This window comes from Glossina fuscipes, unplaced genomic scaffold, assembly GCF_014805625.2.
Source record: "Glossina fuscipes isolate IAEA_lab_2018 unplaced genomic scaffold, Yale_Gfus_2 3, whole genome shotgun sequence".
Taxonomy (NCBI): domain Eukaryota; kingdom Metazoa; phylum Arthropoda; class Insecta; order Diptera; family Glossinidae; genus Glossina; species Glossina fuscipes.
Genome location: NW_023998417.1, coordinates 6584509 through 6603935, shown reverse-complemented (window position 1 = coordinate 6603935; position 19427 = coordinate 6584509). Strand labels below are relative to the sequence as shown.

Here is a 19427-nt window from a genome sequence, read left to right as displayed (position 1 = left end):
ATTAGGTTTGCAAATAAATTATAAATTTTATTAGAATCAAATTAATTTGAGATTGATTTTCATGCCAAAGTTTATAATTTGAAAAACATTTTGGTGTTTAATGTTGTCATTATCATGTAATTAATGCAAATTTTTTTGGTTTTTTTCCTAAAAATTATATGATTTTTGAATACAATGTGTGTACCATGTAATTGTACATGTAGACAGAGCCTATTTATATGCAAATATGTTAAATTAATTGATATTTATATTCATTTTAGACAAACACATTTCAAATGGTTTTGGCGACCGATGAAGTTTACACCTACGCTATATTCAATTATGGAGTCATCAATTGGTCATCGCATACAGAAGCCGGAGGTGATACGACACGTGGTGAAGGCGGTGTACCAGCATATGTAAGTTGAATACATTTTCAGAGAATTTTTTGCTTCAATTTGGCCTGATTTTAAAATTATACGTACAGTGTAGAAGAAGGAGGTGGAGAGGACTAGATCCCTGTTTGTAACATGCAATTATAGGTGCCAGAGATTATAGGAAATGTATAAATATTTGATTAGTGTAAGACTTTGAGCACTGTTCGTCTGTTATCGCGAAAATTCGGAATCAGGCTGGCACTTGCCGTATGTAGTCTTAGTTCACGACAATAAATGGATGTTGAAAATAGTTCGTCCCAATCTATTCGGTCATGGACAAAAACTTTTTTTCCCAATTCGTGGGAACTACAAGTCTGTGAACACAATAATTAGAGCCATTTATAGATTATAAGCTAAAGCGCTCTTCCTGCGTGTATGTTTCCCGCAGCCGACAAGTGACAGCCAGTCATAGAAAACAACTTTGCCGGGCAAGCAATGAAACCGTGATGTTGAAACGTTTCGTAATGGCATTCTTAGTCAATTCGTATGGTAGTCTTTTTTCCTTCTTCTAGATTTTTCCTATCGCATGTAAATGTCAAGAAGTAGTTGATGAATTAACTGCTAAGTTGTTTGAAAGCTTTTTGAGAGTTTGAGCTTGATTTCCCTTAAACAAGTCTTGCAACGCATTGTTTTCGAACTTCTTTGATTCTCCAGGCCATTGTTGTCAAAAATGTAATTTTGAGCGTTCCATGATTAATGTCTGTATGCACTGAATAACTTAATAATACTAAATGGAAAGTTGATATTTTATAAAGAGAAAGATCAAAATGATACAATGTAACAGTTGTGTACTTTATCATTTTCACCAATAGATGTCACTGCAAAGACATTTTTTTGAGGCCAGTAGTTCTTTCACGCGACAATTCATTCATTACACACTATCTCTATAGAGCGAGTGATAAGAGATTTGGGGAATTGTAGATTATATGTGTAACACACACACACACACACACACATAGAACTTTACTTTTAAAAACTTTATAAATTTAAACTTTATAATTTAGTGTATACGACTTAGAGCTTAAGCGCATCCATGATTCTGGGACATCTGTCTCATTTCCTTTCATTTATTTTCATACCCTCCTATTACTCTTAGTCTTGTGAGATATGATTTAATTGTAACATGTGTACGTATATACACTTCTTTTTTATGAAAACCACAAAAATTTTGTGAATTATTCGCAAAAGCTGATGTGCATTAAACGCACATGTATCTTTCGTCCAGTTAAGTATGCATTTAATTACATTTAAAGCGAAAATATAATTAAAACAATGCGGTTCGGTTTTTTTTTTTTCTCTTTAGTCATTTGAAATAAAAATTTAAAAAAATTTAAGTTTGTTAAAGTTTCGAATTTTCTATGACTTAAGTGAGATAGTTTTGCAACCCATTGGGTGCATATCATGACAATTTTAAAACTCAAATAAATAGCAAAAATATTTAGAAATTATTGCATACAAAAGAACAAAAATCGATGGCTTTTTTATTTGGTAGTTTTGTTAGAGGTTTGTGAAGCAGCTGCTGCTTAAAAACTATTAAAACAAAAAAAAAAATAAAAATAAAAAAAAAAAATAATACCTCAAAAATATATAAACCTGTATATATATATGTGTACATAGAGTATGTGCGTTTGTACAAACATTTTTACTGTAATTGGGAGCCCCTGAGAAATTTATATTAAGCTTTGTTCGAATCACGGACATCCGTCAACCACAGGCCAAAGTAAATCTGCATAGCATGGCAGTGTAAGTCTATTTTCTGGAACGCACCTCATAAAAAGGTGTTAATGAAAAATTAATTCTTATATGGCATAAGTCTCCAAGTTCTGATATTCTGTGAAGAAAATTGGTCGTGTAAGTAATTTAGTATAAAATCGGTCTTTTACTTAGATGCAAGCATGCCAAGGGGCTCTCATCAAAAGCAAACAAAGCAAAAGTGGCAACAAAGTCCAGCCTGTAGTTTTTTATGATGAAGGCAAAGGGAAATTACGAATTTTTGATGTATTATCACGAAAATGAATCAAAGTGTGTAATATGCACAGTGGTATAAGGTGTCTTATAGCCGGTCTTGCCTGAATATACCATTCTTACTTGCTTTTCAAGTATTGTTCCAAGTAAATGCATTTTAGATGTTGTTGGCGCGACAACAACATAAGATATTGAAGAAAAGACCCAGACAATGAATTCTTGGCCAGATCGATTCCCATTTTTACGATAATACAAAGTGCATAAGGACCTCTGCTGAATACATTACTGAATGTTGCATTTCAAATGATAAATCTATTCTGTTTCTATTCTTTGATAATCAGTTTAATAACGTTTTGTTAACGGATTTAAAAACCACAGTGTTTGCAAATAATAGTTATAGAAAAAAGAAAAAAAAAAACGAAAATATTTTAAATGATATGATGTAAAATATTCATTAATTTATATTTTGAATATATGCCACACACATATGGGGCTAACATATGAGCATTTAATATGAACTTGTGATTGCAGGTTGGTTTTAACGCTGGCAACGGTACGCAGTCATATGAGTATACACCTTATAGCCAGGATATGGTTGTACGTGACTTGACTGGCCGCGGTTGGGGGAACGGTTTCCCGGGTCGCCATATATTCCGTATAGACGAAAGAATCTTAATTGGTTCATGCAACAAGGATATTGGTAAGTATTGGCAGCATAGTATCTTATATTGGAACGTTTACATCTCCAATCCTCTTCGCGCTCATAGTTTTTCCTTTTTTTACTCGATATTTATTTATTCATTTCAACACTCTTAAGGCTAAAGGGCTTAAATTACGCGATTATAGAGAAGATTATCAAAACATAGTAACATTTACAGTCTTCAGGTTCAAAGAAGACAAATTTTTGTTTAGAATATTTTTAGACTTAAAATATTAACAAAGCGAACTTAAGTCCAAGTGCTAAAACTACGACATTATATATCTTCCACAAAAACAACAAGCAAATGTACACCAAACAGTGTACATTGCTATAGGCATTAAAGTATGAGAGACATTAACCTAACTAGGTCAAGTTAACCTAAACTACATATATAAAGAAAAACATACAGAAGTCCAACTAATTATATATGAAATATATAGCTATTTGCGACGTACGGTCTATCGCATTGAGATTCGAACCCACCACCACCGACTTGACAATCCGAGTCTTATCGCTTGAGCTAAGCGATAGCCCTGACGGGAAAGAAAGTGAGATATTGGGTCGTCTTTATTAAGTAAAAATCAAGAATCCACATGTATGACCATGGTTTTTAGATGAAGTATAGAAAATGGGCGTAATCTTCTCAAAAGTAATTGAAAAGCTGAAGCATATTAAAGAGAATGCCTACAATGCTTACTCATCTTAAGTTTAATGCCATATCTAGCCTTCTAATTGATTCGACCATACATGATTTCAATTGAAAGAGGAATATGTTTGCATTTAAGAAACTCTATGAGGTAAAGGGCATCCAAGGTCTGCTTTAAAGTGAATAAATATTTTTTGGTTTTATTTATATTTCTGTAGTCGAAAAATATGATTTACATTTTAATTTGTGTTTTTGCAAACAATGGAAAAATATATATATATATATATATGTACAATGTACTTATATATGTATATAGAAGATATATGCAATTTAAAATATTAATTTGGATGATTTTATTTGTAAAACAACTTTTAAAACGCAAAATGAAAAAGATTCGCTCTGTTCATATTACTTCTGTACCAGGTTGAGTATTATACAGACGATTACATAGCTCTCGAAATACTCAGCAAAGATTTTTTGTAGAATAAAAGTAAATCCCACTTAACTTTACATTATGTTTGGGCTCATTTTAAAGGCGTCGAGATTACAGTGTTGTTCTTTTCTTTATTTTTTTTTCACACTTCTTTACTTTCAGATGCTTCACATTTACCCTTAACTTTTGCCCCAGAATCAGGCAACATGCTGGGCGGTACAGTAGTTAATATCACTGGTCCTTGCTTTGATCGTAATGTGCGTGTAATGTGCCATTTTGATACTGAAGATGTATTAGGTCATTATGTGGATAAAAATCGTGTTATTTGCATTCAGCCGTTCCTTAAAGCCGAAGGTTATATCCGTTTGGAAATTTCCGTTGGTAATGAACGCTTCAAATGGCGTGGCAAATACTTTGTTGGTATGTTTTAAATGTTTTTTTTTTTTTTTTTTTTTAATTCATACAATGCGAAATCTTACTTATAATTAATTGTTGCTTCTTAGAAACTCCCGATGCAGCCGCAGAGAAAATTTTTTTTGAAACTGATGATGTTCACAGAAAGGCACCCAAAGAGATACGCATTAATTGGAATGCTTATAATTTAACCACAAATGCAAATGCAAATATTATGATATCGTTGTGGGGTTATCGTGAAACCACAATACAGTGAGTTACGAATAAAAATTTTTGCAATTTTGTGCATTTTATTATATGTCTCTGTTATATGTCTTTGCTTAATTGTATTTAGCCCTCAGTTGGAGTATATTGATGTTATTGAAGCAGGCCTAACGAATACGGGACATTACGTTATTGCTCCACAAAATTACGCCAATCGTAATAATATCAACAATGACTTGCAATTCGGTTTTCTACAGATTAATTTAACTGATCCCCAGCAATATAATGGTTTACAAATAAGTCCGTAAGTAATTTTTTAATTCATTTCATGAAACAATCATGAACTATTCATAATATTGAAATTATAAAATAAGATGCAAAGCCGCCCATAAGTGCAATAAGTTATCTATTTAAAACGATCTACGTCTAATTTAGCAATAAATTGAATTTACATTTTCTTTTAGTTCATCCAACATCCTAAAGCGGTATTAAAATTATGTATATTTTGTTGAAATCATTCTCTTTAAACAAACAGCAAAAAACAGTTTTGAAGGATAGAGAAGAAAGAAAAAAAAAAATTAAAAATATTGTTTCTGTCTTGAATCGAAGCGAGAAGATGTGGGATAAATATAAGCAAACTCCTCTTTTTTTTTTGTTGTTTTTTTATTAATCTTCTTTAGGTCAATTTATTTTTATTATTTTAATGTATTTCATTTTACTGTTAAGATGTTGTCGCATCGCAGTCCATGCATCGCTTTAAATTATTATCAAGAAAATAAATCAATTGTTGTACAAGAGCATATTAAACTTGTGCGAGTGTGTACAACTGCCAGAAGGACTTTCGATAGAACCTCCTTTTCTTACACCGGCCGCTTCAAAATCACTTTCTGAATGGACTTAAGCTTGTCTATTCGTCTGGTTTTCAGCCTACAGATCATAATATTTCAAATCCGGTACACTGACGTGTTTTATCCCGAGATCGAACGCCATTAAAAATGGTTTGGTATGGACTGAAACATCATTATTTTTACCACGTTTTAAATTGCTTACTAATTAAGTCATTTTTAGTACAACGTGCCACTAATGTTATCAAAATAGCGAAAGTCACTGACGGAGGAAAACTCGTACCGCTGAAGTTATGCACAAGTATTTCAAAGCAAATTTTTAGTCGGCGTGGACTTAAAATGTAAGCAAGAAGCTTGGAATCATAGGAATTGCCACGTGAACAGATTAATGGTTCAGTCTAATACGATCCTGTCAAGTTTCCTGGCGAATGTCAGACCAAAAATAAATTTTTCTTTTGGCACATAGAATTGCAGTACTGAATTTGTTCTAATCGCATAAAATTGCAGTTGTATACCATATTTTCGGACAGGAGAAATATATAAATTATCATTAGTTATTCATTTTTCCCATCTGTATGGCAATTTCTAAACGTCCCGCCAAAAAAATTGTTGCTCTTTTGAGGCAAATTAGCTCTCGACGTATTTTCATTAGAAGTGAAGCGTTGCTCAGGAAATGCGCTCCGATATATTCTGTGTTGGAAAAAGTATTTTTACGTTGCAAGCTATCTGCAAGCTATGAAAAAACACAGCTTACTTCTCACATGATGTTAGGGCCATCTACGGGCAAATTCCTGTTTCACGGTGTATATTTTCATATACGTAGTGATCTCGTATAATAGAAATTACCAGCAGACATTGTCCAAAGTCTTTATATAAAAGCATTCCATGAACTTTCAAGTAAAATTAATGCTGACCATCTGTTGTTTTACTGTGGATTTGAAGTTAGGCTTCAAAGCAAACATAACTTTCTTACTAGTACATACTTACAATACATACTTCTTAATGAAAAAATGTAATTTTCTGCAAAATAAATCACAAAATTTTCTGGCGTACGTTTCGCTGCATATGCTTTATTGCTGCTGCAAGCATATTTTATTGTAAACATATCTGACTGGCAATCAATTGCATTCAATTTAAAATTGATTCCTTCATTCATTTTCAGCCAGATGCACAATTTCAAGTACATGCATATTGTACGTGCTTTTGCATTGTAGTGAAGCAATGCGAAAGTAAACAATAAAATCATAAATTTTATAAAGAAATTAAACTAAAATATCCTAAGGCTGACGATTGCCTAACGATATGATTAAAACCTATCCATTTTGTCATATTCTATGCGTGCGTGGGTGTGTTTGTTTCAATTTATTATCGATTTTATTACAGTATATTATGGTCGAAGCCAATACCTTTAGGTTGGTACTTTGGATTTCAATGGGAACGTAAATACGGCCGAAAATGGCCACGAGCCTTATGTGACAATTGGATACGTAGTGATAGGTTTTTAAGGTAAGTTGTTGAGAACCAGTCTCAAATTCCTGTACGTTTTTTTTTGATTCTCTTACGTTGTTTAGAAATTTTGCTGCCGATTTACCGTTGTGTCCTTGCACTTTAGAGCATGCGCTTTACGATAAGGGACGCTATAGGCCGGATCGTGAATGTGATAAAGATTCCAATCCGACTTGTTTAAGGCATAAAGGAGCTATACATTGTGTAGTTAGCGGTACGCCTACGTAGGTCTTGAATTCGTTTCTCTACAAAGACATTTCATCTGATGATTGATTTTTAATTGTATAGAGGTCAAGGTGCTGAGCAACAGTGTTGTTATGATCGTTACGGTTTCTTAATGCTATCATACGATCAAATGTGGGGTTCTCGTCCACGACGAATTCATAATTTAGGTAAAATGCCTTGGAATGAGGCAAGCAAGGTGCCTACCTTATCCACATGGTTCCACGACATGCGCCCTTTCTATTCGTGTTGTTTTTGGCAAGAAGAACAAGCTGTAGGTTGCGAGACTTTCCGCTTTGAACGGCGTCCCTCACAAGATTGCGTAGCTTATCAGGCTCCGGGTGTGGCAGGAGTCTTCGGCGATCCGCATATTATAACGTTCGATGGAACGCAATATACTTTTAATGGTTTAGGAGAATTCGTGTTGGCTCGAAGTGTTGATGCCGAACATCGTTTCGAAATTCAAGGGCGTTTCGAGCAAATGCCGCCTAATCAACATGGTGGAGTAGCTGCCACTCAGCTAACAGCATTGGCCATGCGCGGCAATACCACAACAACAATTGAGGTTCGCTTACGTCCAAAAGAGGCCCGTTGGCGTTACAAAGTGGACGTACTGGCAGATGGTCGCCGTATTTACTTTGATCGTGAAAGTTTAAAATTTCAACATTTCGATGGCGTAACCGTTTACACGCCCACATATCTACTTAATCAGAGCGAGGTTGTGGTTATGTTCGACTCGGGTATAGGTGTTGAAGTTGTAGAGAACGAGGGCTACATGACCGGACGAGCATATTTGCCCTGGCACTTTATAGTAAGTGACATATGAAAAGTGCCGGCTGTTTAAAAAAATGTTCATATTTTTAGAATAAAACTTCCGGATTGTTTGGCAATTGGAGTTTTAATCCGCTGGATGATTTTGTTTTACCGAATGGTCTAATGCTCACCTTAAACCTAAATGATTTCGAACAATTGCATAAAGAGTGGGCGATGAAGTGGATGCTGGCCGATCGCGATTTGTCTGGTTTAGGTTCGGCTTTATTTACGCGAGAATTTGGCAAATCGGCCAGTTATTATTCGAATCAATCGTTTGTGCCAAATTATGAAGCAGAACCAGAAAACTTTCTACCAGCGAATCGATCCTATGATATTGAGCGGGCCGAAGAATTGTGCGGAGAAAGTTATCAGTGCCGTTATGATTATGGCATGACTTTGAATCGAGATTTGGCACATTTTACAAAAAATTATTACGACAGCATAATAAACATAAGAACTTTGAATTCCAAGTAAGTTATTGTTAAAGCATTGTAAACAATTTTGGTAACAATTTGTCTACTTGATGAAGACGTATTTTATCATGCGGCGTCTTGGAAACGCCTCGTTTTGGTCGTAAGTTAAGTTTCAATTTTATGCCGGGCGCAAAAGTTTCCTTCGAATGCAATGAGGGTTTCGTTTTAATTGGCGACCAAAGACGCGAATGTCTATCCAATGGTTTATGGAATATGCCCGAACACGGTTATACGGAATGTCTTCGTAAGTTTTTTTTAGTACATATTTTGAATAAGTGAAAGAGGTGAAGGTGTAATTAATATGCATTTTCGACTTGAAGGTGAAGTTTATTATACGAGGCGCGTGGCCTTCATAGCAATTGGCATTATTTTAGCTGTTATATTGCCATTGATGCTGTGCATTGTTTGTGGGGCTTATCGTTTCCGTCAGAAACAGCTTAAGGAAAATCCGCAATGGCAAATGTCTTTGCCGCGTTCAAGGGCATCGTCGCGTACAAATTTACGTCAAATAAGTAACGGTCCCGATGATGACAGCGATACGGATCAAATGGGAACTATTAAAAAGAGTAGGTCTTATGATAAAGTATATCACACGAATGAACCACTACCGGGCAAACCCCGAATTGACTTTCCAGCTAAGAAATGGGATCTCGATGAGGAGGACTTCACATCATCGGAAGGTAGTGGAAATAAAGATTCGAAATTAGCAAAGGATATTGAATACATTAATAAAACAGGTGAAAAAACAAAACAAGTTGGTAGACGATCCTTACATTCAAGCTCGGGACAAGATGAGGGTACAGCGATTGACGAACAAGATGAACTCGACGATGTGGGAAGTTTGCAGTCACCTACTTATAAACGGAACGGTTTCACTGATTTACCGAACGGTTTAAAACAGCAGCAATATAGTCCTACATTTAGTGCGATCGATAGCCGAAATAGTGGGGCCAGTTCCATGAGTTATCAACCGAATCAAACGCGTTATGGTGGTGTTGCAGTATTACCAAATGCTAACGGGCAATTTTTCAATCGTACATCTAACGCACGTCCCGCGCCCATAGTAACTGCATTATCACAAGAAAATGGCTTACCTTCACCGCCGCATGGTGCTTCGCCAACACCTTCGGTGCAAAAGTCTACAGAAGTTTAGCGTGTAGGCATGTAATGCATTACTCGAGATTTAAACCGTAATGCAATTTCCCATCTTTTGTTTACTAAAAGGATAGCCATGACTTTATTAATTCTCTTCTCTTCATACATACTTCAATGTTATAATATTTAATTTTCCTATACGTTCAATTTTAATCCTTTTTAATTACTTTAAAATGGAAATATTTTTTATATATATTTGTAATATAATAACAGATTTCATCGCATTTCATGTGCATACATTTTTCGCTTTAAATCATTTCATTATTTTTGCTTTCACACGTGTTTATTATTCATATGTGTGTGTTATGCAATTGTACAATGAAACAATAAAAAAAAAAAATTTGTATTTTCCAATTAAAAGCTTGCAATTTTAGTATTTATTAATTGTTTGAGTCAATTATTTGTGATTATAACATTCACTTAAATGAATTTTGGGCTTTTAAATTAAATACTAATAAGTAATTATTTGTTAATTTCACTAAATATATAAAGCTGACATAATGCCAATTGCTTCTCGTTTCAACACTACTGTTGGTGTTCAAGTTCGATTCTAAACATTAAATTCATTAATATTTTCATAGAAATCCAACTATCTTGACTGTAATACTATCCGCTAGATTTGTCAAATAATCCGTTCTCTTTCATTAAGTAAGAAAATCGTTTAGCTTTGTAGCGAATCTTAAGTAATGTGTTTTACGCAAATGTGCGAAGGCCTTAAAGCGATACGTTATCAACCAATAATTAGATTTCAAGTAGCCAGCGATATTACTTTAAAGCTCGACTTTTTTAAAAATGTTTTTCAATTTATTTCCAGCCAATGAAGGCAAATGGCCTTTCAAGGCTTTTAGAGAAATGTACCTCTCAGCAGTTCGAAATTTTCTGCTCATTCTTTCCCTTCAATGTATTCGTCACGGAAAAATTTTCCCTTGCCTAGCATTCATTTAATCCATTTGCTGAAGATATTTCTCTCAAACTATTTCCCAGACACCTTGTCTGAGCCGTTTTTAGTTCAGATGCGAGTCGTTAACTTTTTTTTATTTGCTTTAATTTATAGGGCATACACTTGAAAGATTACATTTAAAGAATTGTAGACAGATTTAATAGAAAAATTAAAGAACTTGTTTGTTTTCCTTTGCAAAGAACTTTTCTTAAGTAAATACTAATAATTTTATACAAAGTAAATGTGAAAATATTCTCACTCATTCATGCGTGCGTACAAATGTCATTTCCAGCGTTTGTAGAAACTAGGAGAATATATCGATCATTTACAGTTGAATACACTTGAGACCGCAAAAATAAATGCCAGAAATTCATTGTCATCTACAAGCAGTAGTTTGTAATTTGTGAACCATAAATAAATACATATTTAGGCTTAGGTGCAAGTATTGTGTGTTGCTTCGAAATTAAAGACATTTTTTTTTTTTTTTATTTAATGAATTCAAGGATTAGATTATTTTTGCCTTTAAATTATCTTAAAGTTACACTCTCTCTCTGTAAGGAGACTATGTATACATATGAAAATATTTTTCATTCGTTATTTTATTTAGGTCCTGAAGAACATCATGCAAGAATCGCTAGTATATCTTTGGGTTTAATTTTGTTGATTTTAATCCCCACGTTATTGTCGGTGGTATGTGCTGCACATTATTGGATTCAAGAGAAGATTAAACAAGAAGAAATTGCTGGCGATAAGCAACAGACGGAAAGATGAGAATTAAACTAATTGAAGGATACTGATGCTGTGGCAAAAGAAACGTTTCACGCATGAGTAATCCAATGCGCTTGTGAAGATAAATTGAAGTTTTTTTTTTTGAATATAATTTCTAAATCATATTTTCCTTTTCTCTAAATTGATTATAAACTATAAAATTTTCATAATTTATTATGAGAAAACATATTCTATTCTAACTATATACAACAACATACAACAGTGACTGTACTAGATTTGTGAATGTTTGCAATGAAATGTCCGTTGGAGAAGATGCTATAATGTATATATATATATATATGCATTGACATATATATACATATATATTTAATGTCCGTAAATAGAATAGTTGGTGTAGATATGTCTACTTGAACGTTTTTCATCCATACATGCATCACCATAAGCTCAAAATTTAATCTAGAAGAACATATTAGTTTTCGTATTTTCATTTATCTTGCATCTTGGTTTAAAAGTCAGCTAAAAATCGCAATTAATCATTGCTTTAAAGTCTACGTTAGCCGGAATTTCCGCTAATTATCACTGCGTATAAATAATTAACTATAAATTGCTGTGAATTTGTAGCAGATAAAACAAATTTGAAATGTAGAAAAAGTGAGTTATGCTCGGTAGAAAAAAATTAAAATTTTAATTAATCTTGCAACTAAATACCGTAGAAAACTTTACGGCGAGTAATAAGAAATTGATTTCTTCAGCAATACGATATTCTTTAAATCACACTATCGTTAAATATCCAACATGAGAGAGAGAGAGAGAGAGCAAATCGAATTGTTGAATTTCTCTCTGGTAATATCACTTACTCTTGTGTATTATTTTTCATAACTTTTTCAAACTTAACCAAATAAATTCTTTTTTCTCACGCACATATGGCAATGCCTCTCGCTCTCTCTTGCTTTACTTATTTCTTTAGTGTGAATTTTTACTAAATCCGCAGCAGCTGCAAATAATTTCGCGTATTTTTATTGTTTAATAGAAAGCCTAGTTTTTCCAAGAATTACTGCAAATTTGTGTCTTGTAAATATTTAAATATTTTAAATTTAGATCCGTCGATATGGATTTATAAAAATATTATCAATTTCAGTGTAAAAAGTGGAAATTATTTTATTTATCTATTGCCAAGTAGTGACCACGATTATTGAGAGAAAAATTAAAAAAATTGCTTCGAATCATTTTAAGTAAAGGTTTAAAGAGTTTCAACTAAAGAAAATTCAATATTAATTTATGTTTTCACATAGAATCTTCAAAATAAATATGCAAACATTCAATAGTAAACGGTTTCATTAACGATAGAAACTTGAGCAAAAAATATGTTGCGGTCGAAAAACTATAATGTGCAAAAACAATAACTTTATATTAATATAAAGGGAGGGAATTTCAATCTTTGGCAGACTTTTTAAAAATACTTATAGAATATAAAGCAAAATTCGAATCCCCTTCACTTGGGGTCACATTTCGTGAGAGGGAGTTTTTTTTCTTATGAACACTTCTAGGAGAAAGGTAAATAATTGATTTTTTAATGTGTAAATTTTTATGAAAATTATATATGTCTTTACCCACGATTTTTTTTTATTGATCTAGTTTGTTTATATTGAGTAAGTGTATTTATTCTTCTTATTAACTATAATTTAAAAAAAAATAAAATGTCTTTACCCAAACTTCGTTCGTATGACTTAGTTTAATGCTAATGTAAACTTTTTCGTTATTTGTAGGAATACAAGATGGTTTGAGACTTTTAGAAGTTTCAATATCCTCTATCGTAAAATGGGATCGTAGTAGAGTGGATACTAAGAAGAAGTATATATTTTTAATTAGTCAAACATTCTGAGTTCGCCTATTTTTGATTCTCCAGCATTAAAAAAAATTTACATAAGGACAGAAATCCATTGCATATGTTTTAGTTTGATAGCCAAAAATAAACCTGAAAAACGTCTGTTTTTTAAACTCGAGTAAATTTTGCAAAAAAAAAAAAAAACGAAAAAACGATGATTTGTTTTTCATGTTTTTAACAAACCTTTCCTCAAAACAAATAAATAAAGAATCCAAAAAGTGAACTCAATGGAAGAGGGGATGTAAACGGTGTAAAGCTGCATAAATTTTATCGAGTTTCAGATCAACTTTCAAGATAATATTTTGTGCAATAACACTGTCCCTTTTAGTCCTTTCATTCTTCGCTTTCATACCATAGCATAGAGCATTTAAAAGAATCGTATCTAAATCTCATTATCTACTCATCGCTACATCGTCCACTCTAAAATACTATGTCGCTTCCATTGAAAAAAAAGAAAATCTTCTTGCAATAAATGGAAAACATATTTTGAAATTTCATTTTTAAATAACTTTATTACTTTAATATATTTTTGGTTTATTTTTATTTTTACATTATTCATGTTTGTATAGATGTGTTTTCGTTTTATTTTTAAATTTTCTGTTTATTCATATTGATTTTATTTGATTTATTTATATATATTGAAATTTTACACAATATCCGTTTAAATATTTATCAATTTTGTTAGCTGTCCTCGTTTTTTTTTTTGTGGTTGTTCTTCTTTTTGCTATTGTTGTATATACGCGTGCATTTGTGAGTCGTGGGGGCGCTTTAAGGAAAACATAAATAATTTTATGTATATTGCAGTGATTGGTGCCAAATGCATATTTATTATCATATTTTTTTTTTTATTTAAAAAATAAAAATTAATTGAAATTATTTAACAATAATAAATAAAACCTAAGCTATAAATTTTTACTATCTATGAATATAGATGATAAGCATATAAAAATTTATTCAATTTCTTTTTCTCTCTCATAAAATGCCTTCGCTTTCAGGCATCTTCAGCGACGTGATCTCATGCTTATATTGCTTAGGATATATGACAGCAAAAAGTTACGGCCGCTTGATAATAAGTGAAAGTAAAAGTTTAGGTAGATTATTAGAAACCTTACAAAGACTGAGAAAGTTTATCTATCAACAGTGAAATATATATGAAATCATGTTTCAAATTCTTTTGCTTTAAATGTTTATTCAAATAATTTATTAAGCGAAGTGAACATAAGGAACGAGACCTTACCTCATGTTAAACTAAATAAGAACAAGCAACTTGCTGATCTTTACTCTTTCTTGCTTTTGTTTTTCGTTGAGCCTCCACAGTGATCTGTTTTCTCTACATTCTTTCTTACGTTCATGTTCATGTGTATCCATGTATTTCCCTCTGCTCATTCGTTTTCATTTTCAAGCGATTTTTCATCCGTTAATCCATATACTCTACATCGGGGTAGATGTGCTTCTGTGTGCATCCAACTAATCTCTCCGTTTGTTCGTCACAAATTGAAGTACGATTGAAATTTACAAGAATTGAAAGAGAAAATTATATCCGCTCGGACCAGACTTGAAACCGAACGTAATTCATTTATGCATTTATTGAGAAGCATTAAAAATAAAAGCATAATAAAAAAAGGCATAAAAAATAAGACAATTTTGCTTTAATTGCAACAATGACTTAGAATGATCATGTGAATCGATTTAGGCAGGTCTATCCGTCGGTCTGCATCAGGATAGCCCAGTTATTTTTATGTTTAACCTGCAAGTTAAAATTTTTGAATCATTTTGTAAAAATTTGCTACGGTAACGTTTTTGGGACCGTGGACAAAGTCTATTGAAAATAGATTCTCTTAACCACTCATCATATAAAGCTTTATTTTTAAAAAGCGGGTTAATTGAAAACTATTTACCAATTCTCAAAATATCGCAAGAAAAATCGCTGAGCAGTAGTACTTCGGCATCAAGTCGAATTTTTGAAACTTCCCCCTATACAGCCGCTCCTATAAGAAGGAAGCCTTTAATCGGCGTTAAAGCAATTTTTTTTTGTTTTATGAGGGAAATTATTTTAACATAAAAAGTAACTGTAAAAAATCAGGACCGCGTTGATCTTTTTCGATCTCGTATCCTTTATTGAAACTCTCAGAGAAAATATGCCTTTACATGGAAACCATTCGTTGAAAATATTATGCAACTTTCGAGCTTGAAGATGGATCCATCTTTTGCTATACCGATTGATTCAAAATCATTTTCCGAATCGATCTAAGCTTGCCTGTCCGCCTAGTCGCCTTCTTTTCGTTTGTTCAACTGGCAGGTCACACTTTCTGAGATATTTTAATGAAATTCGTTACACTGACATGTTTTACTTCAAGGACGAATGCTATTAAGAATGAATCGGATCGCATTATTTTTTTAAACACTTCCCATATCACACATCATTTTGAAAGGTTGACGCATGGATAAGTGGAGGGTGGTGTTGTGTTTAAGGGTGTGTCGCGTCCCCCCTATTGTGTTTTTATTTGCCAACGATGAGGAAACGTAGTAGTTTGTACAATTAACTGATAAGGAAAAGATTTTCTTTTCATTTTCTTAGAGATTTCCTTCAAGGATATTTCATAATCATTGTAGAATTTCTTTTCAAATGTCCTTTTAAAATTATACAAAGATTTTAAACTGTTGCTCTATGGCTTTCCAGAAATATTATATAAGAGATAGTTCAATAAGTTCGTAGGATGACATACAGATGCGGAATGATCCTTGACATCTATACGCGATGTGTTACATTTATGGATTCTACGGAAACCTAGAGGCGAATACAAATTAGTAGAAAGAAACTTATGCTACAAACAACAAATTGTTTATCCAATTTTTCTTTATAGAAATATAAATAAAGAAATGATACTGGAAAGCAATAGAAGAGAAAAAGGATTCTGTTTATCGGTATCTTTTAGGTGCATCTGAGTCTCTAACTAATGATTGTTGTGATGACTTTCGGGTGGATTAGCTTTTTTTTGCCAATTATTTTATGTATTTTTGTACATATATAAGTGTGTATGTGTGTGTGTGTGTGTGTGTGTGTGTGTTTGCATATATAAATCTCAGTTATATGTGGTTATTTAATATAGATATCGCTTGCATTACCTTATCGACATGTAAACCTCAATGTGTTTTAATATAGATTTGCATATATTTTTGTGGTTTTATTGGAAATATATAGACTTAATATACTATAAAGCTATTTTCAGTTACAGTTTAACAGTTTGTTTTTCTTTTTTTCTTTTTTTTTTTCTTTTTAATTCATTAAAGTCATGTAAATATCATTTATGTACATGTATGTGCAAATGGATGTTTAGGTGTATATATGTTAGAGAGGCGAAGTTATGTCAACTGAACATTTAATAATAAATTTTATGCTTAATGTTTTTATGTTTGTTTCTTTGTTCAATGTTTTTTTTTTTTTTTTTTTTTTTTAAAGGATTTTCTGTACTTTGCATTTTGGTCTAACATCCCTTTGTTTCCATAATTTTTTCTTTTTTTTTTCAGTTTAGTTTAGTTGTTATAGATGAAATTTTTTAGTTGTGCAATATATAGTTCAGCATATGATTTACGTTACATAGAGTTTTTCTTTTTTTTTTTTTAATTTCAATTAATTTTATATATATATATATATATATATATATATATATATATGTGATTTTCTCTTAATAAATTGTTCCATTGGTCTATACTTTTGTTATCGTTTATTTCTTGTTCTTATTTAAATATGAATATGTTTTTATGCGGATTTCCTGTCTATTTGCTATTTTTTAAAACTTTTCTAAATTTTTTAAAATATTTTATAAATGTCTTTTAGAATTTATATATATATATATACATATATATATGTATGTGGAGGTTAATCTTCTTCTTTGTGCTAACATACAGCGTTCTCAGAGAATATGAATAGATTTCAGTGGAGGAGATTTCTCCTTGGAGGAGATATCAACATTGCATGTGTGTATGTGATCAGTTTTTTCTTTTCTTTTTCTTTTATACGTATGGTATTTACATTTGTATTGAGAGACTAATTTTATATAAATATTGGTTCAGTAGAATTGTTCTTAAAAAAATTCAAAAAGAAAAAAAAAAAAAAAGAGATCAGAAAAATTTTATAATTATTTTATATTACGATGCTTTAAAAAATATTTATGGAGTAGAGAGACTTGAGTTTATCGTAACAGCTCGCAAAAGAAAAAGTATAATATCAGGAAGTAATTGTTTTGTTAGGAAGTTATAATGTGTTTACAATTCAATGCTATTTATATCGCATTTGAGTAGCATTTTTATTTAGCATTTTGTGAGTACTTGGCAAATTTGTATATAATATATATATATATGTATATGTAGTACGTGGAGTGCGCAAAAGTATGTTACGTAGAGAAGGCAGTTCGCTTACTTTTTATTTATTTACTTATTTTTTTATTTTTATTATTTTTCTATCCACCACAGCAACATTCGTGTCTAGTGATTAAGTCATTCATTATGCTTGGAATTCTAAAAAATATTCATAGGAAAATCCACCAAAGTCACATAGCTGAAACTTGCACTATACGAGATTCTAAATGAGTTTTATTTGAGCTTATCTGAGCGTTGACTACCGTATGACTTCACAATCATTGGTAATCTGGCCTCTTGTCATATTGCGTATGAATGTCTTTCTTGTTGTTGTTGTAAGTTGTCTATCTGTTCGACTGTTTCCTTCCTTTACTAATAATACATTCGATAGGAGCTTTGTTTCTTTGCTCTTTCACCATATTATTCGCTCATTCCGCTACCGAGTTCTTGATCCTTTGTCAAGTTTTCTTCGTAGTACTCTTAGTAATCATCGATAATTTTGTTCGTCCACGTCTACCGACCATTTCTGTTTATTTTGTAGTGCACAAACTCTTGACTCCGCTTATGACAGAATCGATCGATGTTTGACTTATAGGGTCTTGGGAGTGAATTCGCCTTCTTCCAATGGTCTGCCGTAGGATTATTCGTTTTTATTGCAATTTATTTGTCCGTACAGCGTAGATCGGCATGCCAACAAGCTTGTACTTGATTTTCCTATAAGTAGCTAAAGTGGTGGGTATCCGATATTCGTCCCTGGACGAATATATCTTTCTAACTTAAATTATGTGTACATATATGTAGAAGGATTGCTTATCTTATTTTATTCTGCATTTAAAAAAGATGAAAGTCAACGCTGCAAAGAGAAAAAGAAAGTAAAAAGAACAAAAAGTTAATTTTAAACAAATTTTTTAAAAGATAAATAAACATTTTTTCAAAAAGACTAAACTGAGAGTGATTTAATCACATTCCCCTATACTCATATTTTATTTTTTATCACTTATTATTTGAGGGATGTCCTCTGCATATGAGCAAACTCAGTGATGGGCAGACAGATAGTAGTGGGAAAAGAGGGATAGAATGTGTGGCTGCAGACTGGGAATTGTGTGCCTGAATTGCACCCATACCGTGAAGAGAATTGAACCCGATTTAGCTTACTCGATAGTCGCGCTTCTTATACGATAAGTTACGTGGTGAAAGATTGGTCATAAATCTGCATTATGGTGAAGTAAAATTATGAGTCTTTTATGACAAGCTATCCTATCTTGGTCCACTACCACGCCGTCTAATTACTTTATTGAGAACTACGAAATGGACAACGTAGCCAGATGTATTGACTTGGGGACGATCATTGCTTGATGATAATATTGAAAAATGCGTCAATAAAGTTATTAAGAGGTGGCCCAAGGAATTTTTTGACTCTTCTGTTGTTTGACCAATTTTGAAATATCCATCTGCAGTGTGGGCAACAAGTTGCAGATGTAGCACTGACCTAACTGAATCGGTAGTTTGTGATGGTACGTTGACGGCCACTGACCTTCCCGCAATGCAAAATAGACGCGTAATGCTCACTTCTTCTCATCACGCTCTGATAAATAGTTTGGCTGTAAGTTGGTGTTTGTATTGGCTGAGAACTCTCACAATGAAAAAAAAAAATGGATAAATTTAAGATATTTTCTTGAGTAGCCCTCGGCTTACAGCAAATATTAATATCATCTCAGGCTA

The 19427-nt window shown here is 32.4% G+C and overlaps 2 protein-coding genes across 6 annotated transcripts in view; one reads left to right on the top strand and one right to left on the bottom strand.

Annotated features, from left to right (window-relative positions):
* LOC119634452 (protein mesh) overlaps positions 1 to 12553 on the top strand; it is a 31706-nt gene extending 19153 nt beyond the window's left edge. The window contains exons 5-17 of one of the 5 annotated variants that reach the window (XM_038028655.1): positions 261 to 398; positions 2913 to 3081; positions 4323 to 4580; positions 4664 to 4826; positions 4909 to 5082; positions 7007 to 7129; positions 7195 to 7353; positions 7418 to 8162; positions 8216 to 8634; positions 8694 to 8881; positions 8958 to 9203; positions 9273 to 9317; positions 9375 to 10695. In XM_038028655.1, coding sequence (XP_037884583.1) covers positions 261 to 398; positions 2913 to 3081; positions 4323 to 4580; positions 4664 to 4826; positions 4909 to 5082; positions 7007 to 7129; positions 7195 to 7353; positions 7418 to 8162; positions 8216 to 8634; positions 8694 to 8881; positions 8958 to 9203; positions 9273 to 9317; positions 9375 to 9790 — 3243 coding nt within the window. In that variant the 3' untranslated portion in view covers positions 9791 to 10695. Of the gene's footprint in view, positions 1 to 260; positions 399 to 2912; positions 3082 to 4322; positions 4581 to 4663; positions 4827 to 4908; positions 5083 to 7006; positions 7130 to 7194; positions 7354 to 7417; positions 8163 to 8215; positions 8635 to 8693; positions 8882 to 8957; positions 10696 to 11339 lie in introns of those variants that run through there. The other 4 variants (XM_038028654.1, XM_038028653.1, XM_038028656.1 and 1 more) reach the window with 4 other exon arrangements.
* A 4227-nt stretch (positions 12554 to 16780) lies between these two features.
* LOC119635122 (guanylate cyclase soluble subunit beta-1) overlaps positions 16781 to 19427 on the bottom strand; it is a 116420-nt gene continuing 113773 nt past the window's right edge. The window contains exon 17 of the mRNA XM_038029713.1: positions 16781 to 18558. The gene's annotated coding sequence lies outside the window, so the exon portion shown is untranslated. The remainder of the gene's footprint in view (positions 18559 to 19427) is intronic.